The sequence below is a fragment of the Malaclemys terrapin genome, chromosome 1, assembly GCF_027887155.1.
Source record: "Malaclemys terrapin pileata isolate rMalTer1 chromosome 1, rMalTer1.hap1, whole genome shotgun sequence".
NCBI classification, from domain to species: Eukaryota; Metazoa; Chordata; order Testudines; family Emydidae; genus Malaclemys; species Malaclemys terrapin.
The window spans coordinates 160,407,322-160,428,293 of NC_071505.1; the positions used below are offsets into that span (position 1 = coordinate 160,407,322).

The window sequence follows — 20,972 nt, forward strand, 5'->3', positions numbered from 1 at the left end:
CTACAGTAAGAGGGAGAAAGTAGATGTGGACTCTGCAGGCTGCACTGGATCCTTGGGCCATACTGTAGTCAACTCAGCCCTACAAAAAGCAAAAGCAATGGATCAGTCCATTACCTCACTCAGCTGGGCTTGTGCTGTACGATATTCCTGAACCAAATGCTCCAACTGATTGTTGAGGTACTTTTCCCGACTGTTCACCTTTTCGAGGGTCCTACTGATTTCATTATGAAGTTTGTCAAGGTAACCCTAGAAAATGATATTTTGTGGTTAAGATTATACTTTATATGTAATGTATGAACACTGTTAAAACGCCTCTAATTCAGAAAGGATATTGAATCATAGGAGTCTGAGATGGAAAAGAATTATTAGGACACTTGGCCTATGGCTAATGCAGGACTGCACCTATGATAATGTTTTCTAGTGTTTGTAACTAATTTGAATTTGAACTAGATTCAAATTTCTCAAGAAATGGTGCTTCTACCATTTCCCCGAAGATTATTCCAGTCTAATAAGTCTCATGGTCAGAAAGTTATTTTGATTACAGTATTTAGCTACGTTTTCCTTTTTAAAATTCCCTCTGATTATTAAGAAGTACTCTTCACAGTCTTTAATAATTCCTCTCCATTTTCAGGATGTACACACTTCAAATACTTGTAGTCCACTATGTCCCCCATTACTTATTCTTGGACAAATTATACAACTTTACTTTTTCCAATAATTTGTCCTTTGTCAACCCCACCAGCCCTCAATCATATTTGTTGCATTTCTCCATAGTGCTGTAAAACAATCCCAAGAAAACTGAATCAAACAATTCATATATATCTAATCAAAGAAGTCAGTTAAAAAATGCTGAGAGAACAGTAGAGTACTCTGCATGTACGAGACATACCCTAGTCTCTTTTAAAGCAGATTCGATTCCATCTTTGTGCTGATGCATTTGATCTACGTGGATTCTCCAATCCTAAAAGTACATCAGAAAGATATTATAAATTCAGATAGCAGCATAAGCATGAAAGAGCTACAGAGGCTTGTATGCGACTCAAAGCTATTGTCCTACCTGCCCATATCCATTGAGTACTGTTGCTGTGTTAAGTTACACAGCTGCCATGTTCCATCCCTTCAGGCAGCTGCTTTATGGTGAAGTAATTTATCAGACTCCTAAATGTCACACTGTGACATTCATGTCCAAAACCAAATACTGAACATGTCTGAGGCCATCCTCTCTGGAGTGTATCTGATCTTCAAAGTACTTCTGCTAGAAAACATTGTGATGGAGCCTTCCAGGCACAAATATTGAGACTACTGATTACAACTCCACTAGCTCTGCTAGGTCTCAGGCAGAGAAAGAGAGCATAGCTAAAATGTCAAAAGACCTGCCAATGTTCAAATTGTCAGATCTTCCCTTTCCAATTCACCTCCAGAGTCATCAGGAGGAGAGAGGAAGGACATGAAAAAGCAAGACTACCTGACCCCCTTCTCTGTGAGGGCAGGGGAAAGAAAGGAGGGAAGAAAAACGTACCTCCAGCTGCTAGATGACAGCAAACATACATAAACTACATATAGATTTGAGAAAAATACCTTCTAAAATATTACTCCATTTTCTAAAATCTGCACATAAACCATGGCTCAATCCTGCAAAACACTTTAAGCATGAGTAGCCGCACTGACTTCAATGAGAATACACATGTGCTTCAGTGTTTTGCTGGGTTGGTGCCTATATGACATGAGACAGAAGCACAGATCACAGCTCCAGCAGTTGTTAAATCTCAGAGGCTTATTGCCTACAATCTTGCTCATGTCCAACACAATCTGTTCAGAAATTTGGAAAGGCTGCAAAAAGAAAAGATGAAATTTACACTGGCAGGTAGAAGAGGCTTAAAGTTTGGCAGTAGGTCACATGTGTCCTTTTTTTGGTCTGGTGAAAATTAGTTGTGATGTCAAATTTACAGGATTGGGTTGTTTAAAAAAAAAAAAAAGAAAGAAAGAAAAAAGTATGTTGGATTTGCATACACTAACTCCTCACTTAAAGTTGTATTTATGTTCCTGAAAAATGCGACTTTATGCACAACGATGTTAAGCGAATCCAATTTCCCCATAAGAATTAATGTAAAAGGGGGAGGGAGGGAAGGGTTATGTTCCAGGGACATTTTTTTCACCAGACAAAAAGACATTATATACATATACAGTACAAGTTTTAAACAATTTTAAACAAACCGTTTTATATTGTACACAGCAATGAATGATTGTGAAGCTTGGTTGAGGTGGTGGAGTAAGAGGGTGGAATATTTCCCAGGGAATGCCTTGCTGCTAAATGATGAACTAGCACTTGGCCGAGCCCTCAAGGGTTAATACCCTGTTGTTAATGTAGCCTCATTCTCTACAAGGCAGCATGGACTGAGGCAGGAGGGAGGAAACACAACAGATGCAGGGCAGTAGCTACAAACACTTCCCTGCAAAAACTGAACATGATGAGCCCACACTATCTAGCTGGAGCGCATCACTCCCTCCTCCTAACAGCACATGCATGGCTGCACAGGTGTGACTTTCCCAAGTGCTGGGACTGCATGCATGAGTGAAAGAGAGAGAGAGACGTGCACTGCCCCTTTACGGACGCTGACCCCACTTCAAGTTTGTTGCCCTTTTAAGCAGATCAGCTAGTTCAGACAGGAAGCAACAGCTTCCAGCAAGCTCCGTCCCTTCTGTCCCTGAGCCCTTCCCCCTCCTCTGCTTTGTGGAGAGGGAGTACGGGGGTGGTGGTGGTGGTGGGGGAGAACAGGCAGGAGCAGGGGGACATCCTGATATCAGCACCCCTCTTCCCTCCTCCCCCAGCAAGCAAGAAGCTCCCAGGAGCAAAGCTTCAAGGCAGAGGGCAGGGGCAGGACAGCAGTAGGGGGAGGGCCACCTGAACTGCTGCTGGGCAGCTGCCAAGCCACATCCCTAAATTCCCTGTAAGGTGAGCTGATGGGGGGGGGGGGGGGGAGGCTGCCTGGCCCCCTCTCGGTCTAATCCCAAGGAGGGGCTGCTCTTCCAGAGAAACCTGCAAGCAGTGAACAAAGCAGGCAGCTGCCAAACGACGTTATACAGGAGCATTGCGCAACTTTAAACGAGCTTGTTTCCTAATAGATCAGCAACGTAACAACATTCACCAGGACAACATTAAGTGAGGAGTTACTGTACTATTTATTTTATAACATGCTTTGTTAATAATCTGCCAATCTTCCATTGGTTCTGAGTGTGTATGCATAATTTAGGAACCTCCAGAGAGTATGAAGTGTAATGCTCTTCTTTATACTGAGTGGGAGAGGCCAGAGAGGAAAGGAGACCTGCCTCCAGTTAGGGAAGCTCTCAGACCACTAAAGCATAGACACTGGGACAATGAATCCTCTTTCTCCTGTATTTAACATGGGAGATAGTGCTCTGGGTTGGGAATGAGCAGATCATGCATTGTAGTCTAGACTCTTGCACTGACTGGCTTTAAAATTCTACACTTCACAGCTCACATTTAGCAAAGCTTCATTCCCCTACAGTAAGAGACAGATACCATGCTCCCCCTTGGCCATTTAATAAACGGGCTGAGGACCAGACAGAGGTGGCCCAAACTTAGAAAAGTTTGTAGCAGAGCTAGAACTAGAATCTACGCCTCTCATGTGGCTGACACAAAAGTACCATCCAACAGTAATCCATGTGTTTGCTGTATTTCTGTAATTGTCCCAATAAAACCTTTTATTAGAAGCCAAATTAAAGGTTCAACCTGAAAAGTGTTTTCCATGTGTTAAAAAGTTTCCACTGGAATTCAATTATACATTAGCAAATGACTGAAATGCTCTGATATCAGTACAGTAGAAATTACTGTAAAATATTAGAAAAACATTAATATAAATAAGTCTCTCTCAGATCTCTTGCAGGGGACAGCAAGTTACTGGTAGTTTTGGAACATCTCACTGTAAACTATTCAGTGTTGTTTAAAGACTGGGATATATAAAAATGGCAGATATTCACTATAAACTGCTTATTCAATTCGTTTATACCATTGCATACACACCTTATTGTCCGTTCTGATTGTAACTTTCAGTTGTGGAAGAACACGTTCCACTTCCAGGTTCCACTCTGCTGCATCTGTTGTGGACTCTAAAATCTCTTCTTGTTTTGTGGATTCATTCATATCCTAAACAAACATTTCAAGGTTTCTAAATTTCAAAAGAAAACAATTGCTAGGTGATAAAGTTACAATGGCTTAAGGCATTCAGAACAGGGAGAAATATTCATGCTTAGGAAAATTTACAACAATTTGATTTATATTATTTCATGATTTATTGTTGTTTCTCTGTACCTTTAAGTACTAGGATTTAAAACATCTTATCTGATTTTATTAAGTATTAAAATGAATGAATAATGTATTACTAGTAAGATAACAGACATGAAACTATTTTGGATCCAATTAAAAAAATATGTACAGAGAAACAAGGTGCTATTTAAGTTCTTGGAAGTTGATTCTTCAAGATTCGTGTAACTGTGAGAGATTCTGAAGTTTAGAAACCTGATGTATTTGAGTCTTTTAAAATAAGCTGGTCCTCTATAGTTAGTATGTTTTTGATATTTAGACTATATTAATATTGACAAAAATCAAGTGACAGCTTTTACTCATAACAAATTGTAAAACCAATGTAAGTAAGTTATGGTTTAAGATGTGAATTATCAGGGTGCTAATAGGTAATAACTTACTGATCTATAGGTTTGTGCCTTTAGAACATTCAGATCAATAAAGTTCTCTTCATTGTCTGTCTCTTCTTCCTTAAAAGAAAAGATGCAAAACATTTCATTAGTAAATACTGCATTATTTTTCTTCAAATACCTCAGCTTTTCCTGAACTAAAGCAGAACAAATAATATTTTTCAAGTTTTTGTAAAATAACATGTAGTTTTTGAAAGCACAGCTTGTGTTTATTGAAATTCATGAGGACATGCAGCATCTTTGGGTAGCATGTTTCTTTTACAGAAGTTAGATTTAAGATGGGATTTTAAAGGGAAAATAAGGGAGCTAGGTGTCCAGTTCTCAAGACTCTTGAAAAATCACAGCCTTAATTCATTTGTCAAATGGAAGTTACATTCCATTCAGCACAACAAGTGACATAGTATATTACATTAACACACACAAGGCAGATCTACTCCAAGGATCAGATTAGTATTGGTGTAAATGACTAAATCTATACTTCACACCAGTGCAAAATTTGGTCCTTGGGCAATGGATGGTTTTTTGACATGTATTTGTTCAGCATGTAACACAGTGAGGGTCTGGTCTGGGACGGTTTTGTGGCCTGCAGCATGCAGGGGGTCAGACCAGATGATCATAATGGTCCCTTCTGACCTTAAAGTCTATGAGAACACACTTTCACCGAACACCTAGGAGGCTAAGTTTAGGATTGTTTAAAATCTGGGGAACTTTTTTCTTGTGCCTTCCCTTTTATGGGTACTCACTCATACACACATGCACCTATACAACCACACTTTCCCACCCTAAAATTAAAGAATATAAGGCTGGGATGTCTCCCAGCTAAAAAAGAAAAAAGAAAAATGTGATACGCAAGATAACGGGTTTGTAAACCCTTCAATTATTGCAGTCCTCTAGACTCTTCTGCCATAGGAGCTTGGATTGCAGTCAAAGAGCCAGATGATGTTACTAACACAGTACTTCTCACTAACTGGACCTTGTCGGGGGCAGGGAGACCGGTCAAAAGGCTTACATAGCACATTAGTCAATGTCTTGACTTCCTCTCCCTAGACTGCCTGGCCTTAGGTCTCAGGAACATAAGTCTTCCCTCAGGTGGTTTGCTGACCCAACAGGGGAGGCTTCTTTACTTTACCCTTAATTCTTTTGGCTTGTGAATTGCGCTTACTCAGCCTGGCCACACCTCTCTCCAATGCCTTTCAACAAATCAGGTGCCAGGCTAACTCATGTTTGAGTTAGGTCATGTTTAGCTAGCATCATATTTGGGAAAAGTACTGTGTAAGTCAGGAATTAAAAAAAATATTCAGTGTTTGCATGCCACAGAGACTGCATATCCATGACACCCAGAAAATCAAAAACACAGAATGGAGGCCACTTTTGAAGATGCTGACATGACCTCATCCAGATGAAAAGATCCTGTGATGAGGTCATGCCACCAGCTTATGGAAAATTAGACTCAAGTCCTATAAAAATATCTGAGTGAAAAAGACCTTTAGCAACCAAACAGCCACTCAACATCCATTGATCAGCAGAAATTAAATACACATTTGTACATCTTAAGTCCAGGTGTCATAATTTTTTGATTAACAATGCAGCCTACAATAATCTTTATATTTAGGAATTAGGCAATAGGAATTTTACAGATTAACAGAAAAAGAAACACCAAAGCAAATAAGTGTAGAACCCATTTACAACAGAAATAATTAAATTGTATAAGGTCTACCTCTGTATACACTGTTTTTCTTACAGGAGTACTAATAATAATTCACGTGTGTGGAAAGACGTCCTTTGGAATTGGATTGGACTCAGGTTGCAAATGCTTCATTCAGGAAACATATCTTGCGCCGCAATTTTCGTTTAGGTTTCTAGACTATTGTGTAAATAAAGGTTGTAGGACTGGGCCCTGCATTTGTGAAGTGGTGTGTGACTTTAAGCAATAAACCAGATCCTGAAGTCCTTGCTCAAACAAAAACTCCAATTGCAAACTCTTATTGATGTTCTCAACAGAAACAAAGCACCTCGGGATTCAGTCCCATAGGAAATAATGTAGTTATTTCTATTCCATTATAAATGTCTATGATGCTTTACAATACCTGTACATGCAGATAAAGACAGATGCTCTGCCCTGCAAGGTTTACAGTCTAGAGCACTATGCTCTAAATTAAATTAAATTAAAATGAGAACAAGAGGAAGTAAAGAGGAGCTGACAACACAGGAAAGTCTAGGAAAAAAAGGATGAGGGCATGGACAATAAAATAAAGAACACTAGAACAAAAAGAAAAGGCTCACCGTTGATAAGTATAACTGGAAAAAATCATATGGACCTACCTCAATTTCTTCCTCCAGTTTATTAAGTGTCAATTCTGCATCATCTTCTGTTATTGCTTCTTCTTCTAGCTCCTCTGTTGGGTATGCTGGTCTGAAATAACATACCCATTCATAGAACATTACAGCTTTCAAACCACACAATAAATGTACTTCTCAAGAACAACTATAAGCAAACAAAATTCTTAGGGGAGAGTTATGGATGCTGACTATGCCCAGGTATAATGAAGCACAGTGATGAGGAATTTACATAGACACAACACATACACATTTGACATGAAAAAATGTCAGTAGTCTAGGCTTAGACCTGGTCTACACTACGGGATTAGGTTGAATTTAGCTGCTTTAGGTCGATTTAAAAATGAATGCATCCACACACCCAACCCCGTTCTGTCGACCTAAAGGGCTCTTAAAATTGACTTCTGTACTCCTCCCCAGCGAGAGGAGTAGCGCTGAAATCGACTTTGCTGGGTCGAATTTGGGGTAGAGCGGATGCAAATCGATGGTATTGGCCTCCAGGAGCTATCCCAGAGTGCTCCATTGTGACCGCTCTGGACAGCACTTTGAACTCCAATGCACTAGCCAGGTACACAGGAAAAGCCCCGGGAACTTTTGAATTTCATTTCCTGTTTGGTCAGCGTGGCGAACGCAGCAACACAGGCGACCATGCAGTCCCCCCAGAATAGCAGAGTGTAGAATATTTCTACGCTCTCCCTATGATCTCCATCCCTGATGTTATCGCAGATTAGAAGGCGAAAAAAAACCGCACTCCAGAGGATGGCCCAAGCAACAGAAGGCTGTCATTCAAACAGTTTGATTTTTAGTGTGGCTACAATAAGCAATGTGGCCTTGTCCTTCCCTCCTCCTCCATCCTACCTGGGCTACCTTGACCGTCATCTCATTTTTTAAAAATTAATAAAGAAAGAACACATGGTTTCAAAACAATAGTTACTTTATTTTGAAGGGGGGAGGGTGGTTGGATTACAGGGTATTAAAATCAACAAAGGGGGTGGGTTTGCATCAAGGAGAAACACACACAACTGTCACACTGAAGCCTGGCCAGTCATGAAACTGGTTTTCAAAGCCTCTCTGATGCATAGCACGCTTTGCTGTGCTCTTCTAATCGCCCTGGTGTCTGGCTGCTCAAAATCGGATGCCAGGCGATTTGCTTCAACCTCCCACCCTGCCATAAACGTCTCCCCCTTACTCACAGATGTTATGGAGCACACAGCAAGCAGCAATAACAATGGGAATGTTGGTTGCGCTGAGGTCTGACCAACAGCGCCAGCGAGCTTTTAAACGTTCAAAGGCACATTCTACCACCATTCTGCACTTGCTCAGCCTATAGTTGAACTGCTCCTTACTACTGTCCAGGCTTCATGAACAGATCCCCCGAGCTCGTCGCAGAGAGTAGGAGAGCAGAGTTGCAGGGGAAGTGATGGAGCTGTACAGCATGCCCTGGAGGTTGCTAGGAGCCGGGCAAGGAAGACGTTTCCAGAACCTCTGGCCAAGCTACATGTCCGACAAGGACGGTTACCAGTCCTACTGCGTCTGCTGCCAGCAGCACCCAGGAGGACCAGTATGGATCCCCCGAGCTCGTTGCTGGGGAGCAGGAGAGCAGAGTTGCAGCGGAAGCGGTGGATGACGACCGTTAGCAGTCCCACGGCACCGTCTGCTGCAAAGGCAAGGAGCTGCTGCTGCGTAGCAATGCCAGCTGCTGTAGGTGCTTCTGTGTCGAATGCTTGGAGGTCCGAGTAGGGCAAGGTACCTCGGCTAAGGCAAAAGAGCAACAGCCCTAGAGCTGTTACATGTGTCAACCACAGAAGTGCTATGGAGTGTTGCAGCGCCGACCAGACTGGAATGTACGGCTGCAAGACGTCTTCACCAGCGACAAAGGACAGGAATATGATGTACCTAAAATCTAAAAAGGCCCACACATTTTCCAGAGTCACTACCCTTGATAACAGAACGTCAATGATTGCATTGGCTACTTGGATCACAGCAGCCCCCACAGTAGACTTGTCCACAACAGCAGCGGTGACGGTGAGCTGAGCGGGCTCCATGCTTGCCGTGGTATGGCATCTGCATGGGTAACCCAGGAAAAAAGGTGCAAAATGATTGTCTGCCATTGCTTTCATGGAGGGAGGGGCGACTGACGACATATACCCAAAACCACCCGCAACAATGTTTTTGCCCCATCAGGCATTGGGAGCTTAACCCAGAATTCCAATGGGCAGTGGAGACTGCTGGAACTGTGTGATAGCTACCCACAGTGAACTGCTCCGTAAGTCGATGCTAGCCACGGTAGTGAGGACGCACTCCGCCAACTTAATGCGCTTAGTGTGAACATACGCAATTGACTGTATAAATTCGATTTCTAAAAATTGACTTCTATAAAATTGACTTAATTTTGTAGTGTAGACATACCCTTAGAACTCAATGCATGGATTCATTATTGTGCCAAACCTTACAGTTTCTCTGTTGTGAAGACACCTAGGGATTAGGTTCAGATTCATTTTCACTTGTGACTTAACCTTAGAAGATTCAAGCATGAGTCGCTACAGATTAATCTTGATCTTATTGACAAAGTTTAAGTGATACATAATAGTAAATAGTATATGTTAGCCATTAAATTCATTTCCTCTGTACCATTTCAGAGGAAAACTAAGGATTTTTTTTTAAAAGTGTTTTTAAACAAAATTTCGCTTCTTGGAAATTCCTCTCCACTCACCTTTCTCCCAAATTTTCCTTCTGATCACAATATGTATTGAGCTTATTGTTTAATTGCATCTAGACTCTACAGTTCACCTTACTTACCATTGAAAGAGCCAGAAATTAGATATGGAGACGTTATAACAAGACATCAATCAATAGGTCACTACCCAAGTGTTTGACTAGCAAAAGATACTACTATACAGGAAGATAAACGAGAGATATTAAACTAACCCAGCTAATCTAATCTAGTTAAATGAAAGAAGAGAAAAAACAAAACACCACACAATTGTCCAAATTCAGCTCTGGTGTAACTCTACCGAATTGAGTGTTAGTGCACTAGGAATTAATTTGTCCTACTGTTACAAGCTTGACTGAACTAATCTTTTGAACCTAGTGAACTACAAATAAAGCTTTAACACTTATTTGTTCTGGCTTCATTAATATACATGAGGTTTGTCATCCTGTACAATTAGCATTTGTTCATTTGAAAACAAGTTTTACAGAGGGATTCTTATAAGTACACTATACCTTTTCCAGCTAAAGTCAGTATGTTTCAAGGCTTCTTCAGCTAAACAATCAAGAACATAACATGCTTGCTCTCCATAACCTGCCTTTAACTTTGAAGGAGGAAAATCCACGGACCTCCCCTAAAACAAAGAGATACATGATCACTGGCCAGCAATAATTAATGTTTTCTTTCAGACAGGTAACCAGATTTTCTCCACTAATACCAAAGTGTTCACAGCATACCATGCTTCTACAAATTTCTACCCACTTTTATTTAACTATTTATTTATTAGGAAGTTTTAACAGGTTTACAAATCCTTGCCATGTAAATATCAGAGACAAAACAATAATTATAATAAGTGTGCTTTTGTTTAGAGAAACATTATTCTGTAATATAATCATCAGATCTTTCTATTTAACAGGGTATTACCACATTACAGAGTGAGCATATTTACGCTACTCCACACTGTTTCTAGTGATTTTATTAAATTATGTGAAATCACTAATTACACATATTTAACAAATGAGGCATGTCTATTGAAAAAATTGGCCAGGTGTGCTGGTTTTGTTTTTGACAGATGAACACACGGAGTATTGAATAAATCTAAATATCTATATATCCTCTGTTTTGATGGGTACATAATTCGTGCATTAATTTTTCCATATTTCTTGAACAATTCCTCTAGAGTTGGATGCACTATTTTTCTTTTTCCAAGGAGAGGCTATCAACAGCCGAGCAGTTACTAGCAGATGAGAAATTAATTCATTCCCTTTTGTGTGACCATTTCCACCAGAAAGCCGCAGGAGGGTTAAGTATCCAACAAGTTATAATATTTGATTATGAATCACATCCCAATATTCTCTGACTGGACATAAAATTTCTTTCACCACACTTTCTCCAATATAGATATAAAGATCGAAGGGGGATACATTTTTAACCTGACTGGCATGAGGTACCATTCAAACAGTATCTTAAGAAAATTTCTTTTATCATGCTACAGAGTGAGAGTGATAGCCCTCTTTTCCAGCTCAGCTCTCATTCGTCTGGGGTAATGTGTCTGTCCAGGTCATTTCCCAACATATCATATATATATGGACATGTTTTAGTTAGGAAAGTCGCCTGCAAAGACTGATGTAAAATAGTTATTTTTATGTTTCCTAATTGGCCTGACTCCATCACTTCTATTCAAGTTAGCTTTCTGTATATGACAGTTTTTCTAGAAAATTGGGACATATAATGCCACACTTGAATGTAGTGATACCATGGGAGAGTAGGTTGGTTCAAGTTAGTTTTGATCTCTAAATAAATTAGAAAAGTTTCTTTGCTGAATAGCTGGCCAACCATATGTAGTTGATGGCTCCCCATTCTTTAAAACTCTCTGGTTTAAGATCTGGACATTTGCAATGGGTGTCATTGGTGAGGGAAAAAAATTATTTATAATTCTATCCCAAACCCATAGAATAACCGTTGCTATTTCTGAATGGAGATAATAATAATAATAATAATCTGTCATAGTCTAGCAATATTTACACTGCTACAATTTTCTTGTTCCATAAAGATCCGGTGTTTGGCTGAGTTTGAGCATCCCCATGGACTACTGCTTTGAGATGGGTGGCTTGACATCAGAGAGTATTTGGAACAGCTAGGCCACTCTGTTCAATGAATTTGTACAAAGTATCTGCACTCACTCTTGGTCTTTTCTTATTCCATATAAATACTAACATCCTTTATATTTCTGTAATCTTGAAACAAGAAAGAAATCTTTGGCAAAATATTCATTTTGATTGAGTTTATTTTTCCCCAAACAAGAAACTGCATACTTCCCTGAGCACTGCAGATCTTTTTTATTTGCTGAAATAGTGGTTTGACATTTAAATCATAGTGCTCTAGGTTGTTTGAGATTTGAATTCCCATGTATTTTATAGAATTTGTTGCCCATTTGTACCCAAATATTTTCTGGAAGGACTTCAGAGTCTGGCAAATATATAGATAGCTAGCATTTCAGATGTGACAATTTCCTTTCAGTCTAAACACTTTCCCAAAATCATGAATTTCTTTAAATACTAGTTTTAGGGAAATGTTTGGGTTAGGTAAAAATAATTACATATCATCAGAAAATAGCTTTATTTGCTGATGTGTTCTTTCAAATGCTATTCCTGTGATAGATTATTGTTTCTATCTCCTGTTTAATCAGCTCTATGGCCAGTGCAAAAAGTAAAGAACACAATGGACACCCTTGCTTAGGCCCTCTGTGTAATTCAAACTGGGGAGATTTAGTCCTATTAACTCACACAGCTCCTTTTGATCTGTGTAAAGAGCATTTATCCATTTAAAGAACTGGGGGGCAATCTTCCATACAGGACAGGGCTTATAATAGAGTGTAATTTTCCGTTTCAAAAGCTCTCTGTGTGTCAAGTGATAACAAAACAAATCATAGAATCATAGAATATCAGAGTTGGAAGGGACCTCAAGAGGTCATCTAGTCCAACCCCCTGCTCAAAGCAGGACCAATTCCCAGCTAAATCATCCCAGCCAGGGCTTTGTCAAGCCGGGCCTTAAAAACCTCCAAGGAAGGAGACTCCACCACCTCCCTAGGTAACGCATTCCAGTGTTTCACCACCCTCCTAGTGAAATAGTTTTTCCTGATATCCAACCTGGACCTCCCCCACTGCAACTTGAGACCATTGCTCCTTGTTCTGTCATCTGCCACCACTGAGAACAGCCGAGCTCCATCCTCTTTGGAACCTCCCTTCAGGTAGTTGAAGGCTGCTATCAAATCCCCCCTCATTCTTCTCTTCTGGAGACTAAACAATCCCAGTTCTCTCAGCCTCTCCTCATAAGTCATGTGCTCCAGACCCCTAATCATTTTTGTTGCCCTCCGCTGGACTCTTTCCAATTTTTCCACATCCTTCTTGTAGTTGGGGGATCTTGTTTTGATCTGGATTTACGGATTATTCCAAGGACTCATGAATAGCATCTGACATTTGTTTATCCTAATGAGTCCAGTTTGATCTGGGTTTACATAAACTAAGAGCATGGACTGCAATCAGATAGCTAGTATTTTTGCTAAAATATTTATGTCATGATTCAGCAGTGATACATGGGCCTGTAACAGCTGCATAAGGTAAGGTTGTTTCCAATTTTAAGGAGAACATTGATAGGAACTTCCACAACTTATGAAAGAAACTAACAGAATGGCACAGAAGGTACCCCTCAAGTGTCCCCTTCCCCCCCCCCCCCCCACACACATGCATCCTTGGGGAAAAAATCTGCAGCCCTATGGGGAGGGAGAAATCAATAGCTATTGAGAGTTGGGAGTCCTGGGAATATCTTTGAGAGGGCAACAATGGTTTTGGAGAATCAAGATCTGCAAGGCAGCTGAATGGGCAAGGAGGCAGGTAGGGGTAAATGAAAAACAGGCAAGGAACAAACAGAGTAGAAAATAGGGCATGGGAGAAGAAGCAGCAGGTTCTTACCAGCATACAGTTTGCTCATGTTCTTGTTTATAATTTTTCTGTTTATTACTGTCCTAGAGAAGGAACAGTTGCATAAGTTGCTATTTTGTTTATGGAAGAGCATCCTTACTATTCCAAGGAGATGCTCCATTATTAGTCACTTCCATAGGATGGCACTTTAAACATTTTAAAATAGAGTATTCATTATATAGTTTCGCTTTTTCCAATAGGTTTTGAATACCTATTTGTTGTGGAGTATTCTCTGGTTGCAACCCTCCTCTAGTTGCTGTCCATGGAATATCTATCCTCATCAGTTCTTTCTTTTAATTCAATTTTAACTCTTTTTTAATTTCTTCGTTGGAAAAACATTTCCCAATAGTTCCTGTCAACAGAGCAGTTTGTGTCTGACTTTTATTCCTTAATAGAAGAAGAAAGAACTCCAAAGTATGAGCCTAATTCTGAATCACTTACATGGGAATTTTACCATTGATTTCAACAGGAGTAGGAACATTAACATTTGTACAAGGGTTTAAGAGAAAAATCTTCAGTGTCTATATAGCAGTGTATTTCCCATGTATCTATTGTGGCAATGGAAAAAGTATGTCTGATTTAACCCATTTTACAGAATGCTAAAGTCAACTATTTTCATGGAACACTGCTTCCTCTTCTACTGAGGTGGAGGCCATCCAAACTTTGTCCCTCAGGAGATTAGCCAATTTTCTAAGGGGAGAGAGGGCTAACTGTCTAGTGTAGTCAGGAGGGCGTTAAACTAAAAACAAAAGGGGAAGTTTAAAAAGAGGGAAAATATAAAACACTCACTTCACACAAAGAGAGAGGTTGAGAACAAAATTTTTCAAGGAACCAAAGAACATGAAGATAAAAAATTCCTGAATTGCTTATACACCAATGCTAGGAGCGTAGGTAACAAATAAGAGCAACTGGAATCACTCATTTAATTATCATAAATTTAATCTAGATGGTATTACTGAAACCTGGTGCAATGTTTCACATGATTGCAATGCTAAAATCAATGGTTATGGTGATGCTGGCAGACCAGGTGCCAGGCCTCACTGAACAGTTACAGATGCATAGCTGGCAACCAGTCTTGCTTTCCTGTGTGTTGGCATTACTAAAATAGATATTAGATGTTAAATTGCTAAGGATGTGTTTAGTATTTAGACTTTATGAAATGCTGGTAGGATGCATATATCACTTATAATCTCTATGTCCCATGGTATAAAGTTATCTTGAGTATTTGCACCATAAACCTCTATAATTGTGTAACTCACCAAACAGGAAAAGGAGCCCTGATTAAGGTAAAGTGCTCATCCATGGCCCATTGAAGGCACATGACGTATCATGTAGCATCAAAGGACAGAGACTTTGTTGATTGCATTCCATACTCCCTCCAGGAGGGAGAGACCTATACATGAACTCATCACATCAGTTTGGATAAAAATCCCTGACAAGGAGAAATTGAATTTCTCTTTGCTATTTGAGCTCTCATAGGGGTTGAGCTAAGAAACAAAAAGCTGAGACCCTCCCCCTAGGGTCAACCTGGGTTAGCCCTAAAAAACATTCAGTGGACAGATTATTGCATCTCTGTCACCTTTTGGAACCACAGACTGTAACTCATTTGTGCTTATATGTTGCCTGCTTTAAGCTGTAAATAACTCTTTTTCCTACTTAATAAATCCTTAATTAGTTTACTGTAGAATTGGCTACCAGTGTTTGTCTTTGGTGTGAGATCTAAGGTACAAATTGAACTGAGGTAAGGGATCGGTCTCTTGGGACTGGGAGCAACCTGAATATTTTGTGAGTTTTGGTTTAAGTGTCCATTTATCATTAAGTCCAGTTCGCCTGGATGGCAAGATAGACTAGAGTGCTCAAGGGGCTGTCTGTGACTCCACGGTAAGATGGTTACAGTGATCCAGGAGTTCACATTTGTTACTAGGTTGGTGAAACCTAATTATAGAGCATACTATCAGTTTGCTGTGCCTGTCCTGCTTGGACAGTCTGCTCTGAGGATGGCACTCACGGCTGTGAACCACTCCAGACAGCATGAGAGTTACAATCTATTTAGAAAGGATTGGTTGGACAAAAGGGAAGGAGGAGTGGCATTCTAGGTAAAAAGAGTGGCATTACCTGTTTCCGAGTCACTGATAATTTGGAAGAAAACGATAGTGAATGTAGATAAAGCACGAGATGGGGTATTAGTTGGTGTCTGCTACAGAACACCAAATCACACAAAGGAACAGAATCACCACTTTCTTACGCAGCTAACTACACCTCTACCCCGATATAACGCGGTCCTCGGGAGCCAAAACAATCTCACCGCCTTATAGGTGAGACCGCGTTATATCAGGTTCGGTCTGGTACAGCGTACCGACAAGAGCCGGTACGCCGTGCCGGACTGGACCTGCTTCCCCGGCGGTGATTTAAAGGGCCTGGTGCTCCAGCCACTGTGGGGAGCCCTTTAAATCACTGCTGGAGCTCCGGCAGCGGGGCTCGGGTGGGGATTTAAAGGGCCTGGGACTCCACACGAATTTGGATATAACGCGGTAAAGCAGCAAGGCTCGAATGCTGCTTTAAAGGGCCTGGGGCTCCCCACTGCTTTACTGTGTTATATCCGAATTCGTGTTATATTGGGTCACGTTCTATCGGGGTAGAGGTGTATAATGTCTTGGGGGAAAAACCTATGTGATCACGGGAACTTCAATTTGAGTGACATATGCTGTGCCGGTAATAGACCATCCTTGGAATTTCTAACTCAAAATGTGTTGCATCCAACATGCAACCAAAAACAAACACTGGTAGCCAATTCTATGGTAAACTAATTAAGGATTTATTAAGTAGGAAAAAGAGTTATTTACAGGTTAAAGCAGGCAACATATAAGCACAAATGGGTAGCAGACCTTGTCTTGACAGATAAAGAGAACTGCTCATTGAACTAAAAATTAGTGGTAACTTAGGTACAAACTAACTTGATGTGTCTTTTTGATGAGATTACAAGTTTGATGGACAAAGGTCATAGCGCTGATAATATACTTAGGCCGATGTCCGCTCTGCCTCTTTGACGACAGCGACCGTAATAATTTCTGTGTGTTTACAGCGAGGGACTGGAAACTGCAGGGAAATGTTTCTGGGGAACAGAGAAACTGGGGTTCACTGATTGCCTTGCAGGTACCAAGGTTTGGACTGGCAGAGTCTCGCTGGGTTTGCTGGCAAGGCAGATAGACTGGAGTGTCAAAAGAGAGCTGAGACACAGGTTAGCAACAGCACAACTCTCAGTTGCTGTGGCAGAGGGGTAACACAGGATATGTTTACACTGCAATAAAATACTCCCACTGGTCCATGTCAGCTGACTCTGGCTTAAGGGGCTTGGCCTGTGGGGCTATAAAACAGCAGTGTAGACATTCAAGCTCCAGCTTGAACCCACAGTTGCTTACAGTTCTGGGTATCCCAAGGAGAGCAACACATGTATAACAAGATCCAGTGTCTGGAAGCTGAAGCTAGACAAATTCAGACCAGAAAAAAGGAATAAATTTTTAACGGTGAGGGCAATTAACCATTGGAACAATTTACCAAGAGTCGTGGTGGATTCTCCATCAATTGTTAAACCAAGATTGGAGGTTTTTCTAAAAGTTATGCTTTAGGAATTATTTTGGGGAAGTTCTATGACCTGTGTTATACAGGCAATCAGATTCACTAGATGATCATAACAGTCTCTTCTGGCCTTGGAATCTATGAACTACTCAGAGATTTGTGAGTGACAATAGCAGCCAAGGTTAAGAGAAAGTTTATTGTAGAATGAAGCCATTTTTGCAGTTCACTACATGGAATTAGTGGCCCCAGATTTTATAAGCTTCATGTTAAGTTTCATGATATGAAACCTACAAATAACAAGAGTCTGTCAAGTCTTCAGAACTGTGAGCATAGAGATTGAAGAAGCAATTACTACCATTTCTGAAGTTTATAAGCGCACCTAACTCACTTTTGAAAACACAAAAATATGTTCAACACTTACAAATGATCGCAACTCTGAGAGTATGTTTGATATTGTTGCATTGGGGTCATCATATTCTTGCGGCTGTTCAAAGGGATGTCCTGCTTTAGTAATCAGCCAAGCAGCAAGCGTGCAAAACATGTAGAACTGCTCGCCGGGATTAGTGGGCAATGCAAAGTAGTGCCTGTTTGAAAAGGGAAAAAAAGTTAAATATGGGATTCTCTGAACCTGAGATGCTTCAGTTATAGGGTAACAGCATGGGAAAGCAGTTTCCTTAACAAGTCAGTTTGTGATAAACTATTCACTTTTAGTAGCTTCCACCATAAATAAGGTCACAAAATGAGACCATCCAAGCCACTAGTATCTATCATATATGTGAGACACAGAGAAAGACTAATTTCTATAAGACTACAGGTTTTACATGCAGTTCACGTTTCCTGCCTTGACTGAATGAGCAACCAACAAGTATGTCTTAATGATGTAATAATTTGTAAGTTGTTTTTGGAGCCCCCTGTGGAACCAAACAGACCTTGGTCCTCACTCTCCAGCTTGCTCAAGTAGTTTCAATTGGGCTCATGCAGTTTCAATTACTCTGAATCGAGCTAGCCTCTTACTTTTATAAAACCCCAAATGACTCTTCTACATCACTCTCAGACCCTTAAAATACAGTGGGCTCAATTCTCTTCCCACTGACTTCTGTGAATTCAGAATCTGGCCCTATTATTCCAAAGACATCACCATCAAGTGATCACCTTGCAAGGGTCTATGCAAAATGTTCCTGCCAACAAACTGTACACAGAATAACATTAATTCGACTGATAGTGAAACGTTAGAAATCTAACAAAGGAAAAAAATGCAGTATAAAAATAATTAGTTTCAGTTCTCATGAGTGGCCACATGAAAAAAATGGATAATAAATCTACAGAAAAACAATGTGCAAAAAAAAGATATCAGTATCAAAGGGTTGTTAATCTTAATTATATAAAAAAAAAAGTCAGGAAAGAATTAATTCCAAATTTAAATATAAACCCACATAGGAGAATACTAAACAAATATGAAATTTTCAAATCTTACATTTCTTAAAAAGACTTCCTTACATTTATCAGGAAACCTCATTAGATGAAATATTAGACATTTGGGGATTACAGTGGACGAGAAGCTGGATATGAATCAACAGTGTGCCCTTGTTGCCAAGAAGGCTAACAGCATTTTGGGCTGTATAAGTAGGGGCATTGCCACCAGATCGAGAGATGTGATCATTCCCCTCTATTTGACATTGGTGAGACCTCACCTGGAGTACTGTGTCCAGGTTTGGGCCCCACACACAAGAAGGATGTGGAAAAATTGGAAAGAGTCCAGCGGAGGGCAACAAAAATGATTAGGGGGCTGGAGCACATGAGTTATGAGGAGAGGCTGAGGGAACTGGGATTGTTTAGTCTGCAGAAGAGAAGAATGAGGGGGGATTTGATAGCTGTTTTCAACTACCTGAAAGGGGGTTCCAAAGAGGATGGATCTAGACTGTTCTCAGTGGTACCAGATGACAGAACAAGGAGTAATGGTCTCAAGTTGCAGTGGGGGAGGTTTAGGTTGGATATTAGGAAAAACTTTTTCACTAGGAGGGTGGTGAAGCACTGGAATGGGTTACCTAGGGAGGTGGTGAAATCTCCTTCCTTAGAGTTTTTTAAAGTCAGGCTTGACAAAGACCTGGCTGGGATGATTTAGTTGGGATTAGGTCCTGCTTTGAGCAGGGGGTTGGACTAGATGACCTCCTGAGGTTCCTTCCAACCTTGATATTCTATGAACTGTTCGTAGATGGGCCCAGGAAGAAGCCCAAAGAGGAAGAGGCAATGGAGAAGGACCCAGTGCCTGGCAAGTGGAAGACACATTCTTCGTTATTATAATAAATGGGAGGCCTTTTGGGCTATGATCCATATAAACTGTTATTTTGGAGGATATTACATGCAGGAGGTTGTATTTAACTTCTGTTGAGGAGAGAAGCCATGCCATTTCTGTGGCGCCATTTCCCTGCTCCCCAACATCACATGGGATCCAAGATAGATTTCCAGAGAGGAAAAACAACCAAGAAGCAACTAGCTTTGTTTATATTATTATTTACTAAAGCATGCTTATTTTACAATATGTTTATTGTTACAAAAAGGGATCTGGGTTATAGTCTTAGCAGGCATAAGTGCATGTTTTAGCAAGCTACTGGTCTGTTTTTAACTGTCATGCTGGAGCACTGTTTTGAGTTTCACTGCTGTTGGCATTGCTGCAGTGTCCCAGGCTGATTTCATTACAAGTCCTAATGGCAACAAAGCTCCCTGAGGATGGCTATATTTTCTTCGGCCCCTGTCTAGTCACAGTATGCTGTCTGCGATGGGAGAGGGAGGCTGTCAATTCTATAACTATAAAGCATGTGCATCCTAGCTCAGCATATTATTGTTTTTTTCCCCCCAACTTTTCACCCACACCAGGCTGGTGATGCTTGAAAACCAGGTGGTAGAAACTCCAGATGATCAGTCAGATTCTGGGGTGCAGCATACTTGTAGTGCCCATCTCTGTAACTCACTAGCCCTCTCCATTCATTGTTATGCTGTTCAGTCACCAGACTCAAAAAAAAAAAAAAAAAAAATCTATGCAAAGGAGGTTTTTCAATGTTACTGTAATATGCTTTGCTCTTAAATTGTTTTGGTTATAATGTAGGACAAGTCCAAGTTTTATAAAAAGGTTTTATTAGAGAATCTGAATCCATATGAAACTATATCCATATTGAAGCTCAACTGCCTACACAAAATATAACTGTGGAAAACATTCTTAGGGCTTCCAATTTTAGGTTTTAACTAGGGCTGGCAAGTGATTAAAAAAAATAAATCGTGATTAATCACACGATTAAACAATAATAGAATAATATTTATTTAAATATTTTTGGATGTCTTCTACATTTTTAAATATATTGATTTCAATTAAAACAGAATACAAAATGTACAGTGCTCACTTTATATTTTTGATTACAAATATTTGCACTGTAAAAAACAGTATTTTTCAGTTCACCTAAGTACAGTAGTGCCATCTCTATCATGAAAGATAAACTTAAAAATGTAGAATTATGTACAAAAAGAACTGCATTCAAAAATAAAACAATGTAAAACTGTAGAGCCTACGAGTCCACTCAGTCCTATTTCTTGTTCAGCCAATCACTCAGACAAACAAGTTTGTTTACATTTGCAGGAGATAATTC

At 40.2% G+C, this 20,972-nt stretch overlaps 1 protein-coding gene across 1 annotated transcript in view; it reads right to left on the minus strand.

Moving 5' to 3' along the window:
• The window catches only part of IFT57 (intraflagellar transport 57), a 39,937-nt gene that overhangs the window by 6,547 nt on the left and 12,418 nt on the right, over positions 1-20,972 (minus strand). Inside the window, exons 2-8 of the mRNA XM_054045476.1 lie at positions 17,756-17,918; positions 10,294-10,412; positions 7,054-7,144; positions 4,723-4,791; positions 4,043-4,165; positions 890-961; positions 115-246 (exon numbers count right to left, since the gene is read on the minus strand). Of these exons, the coding sequence (XP_053901451.1) occupies positions 115-246; positions 890-961; positions 4,043-4,165; positions 4,723-4,791; positions 7,054-7,144; positions 10,294-10,412; positions 17,756-17,918 (769 nt within the window). The remainder of the gene's footprint in view (positions 1-114; positions 247-889; positions 962-4,042; positions 4,166-4,722; positions 4,792-7,053; positions 7,145-10,293; positions 10,413-17,755; positions 17,919-20,972) is intronic.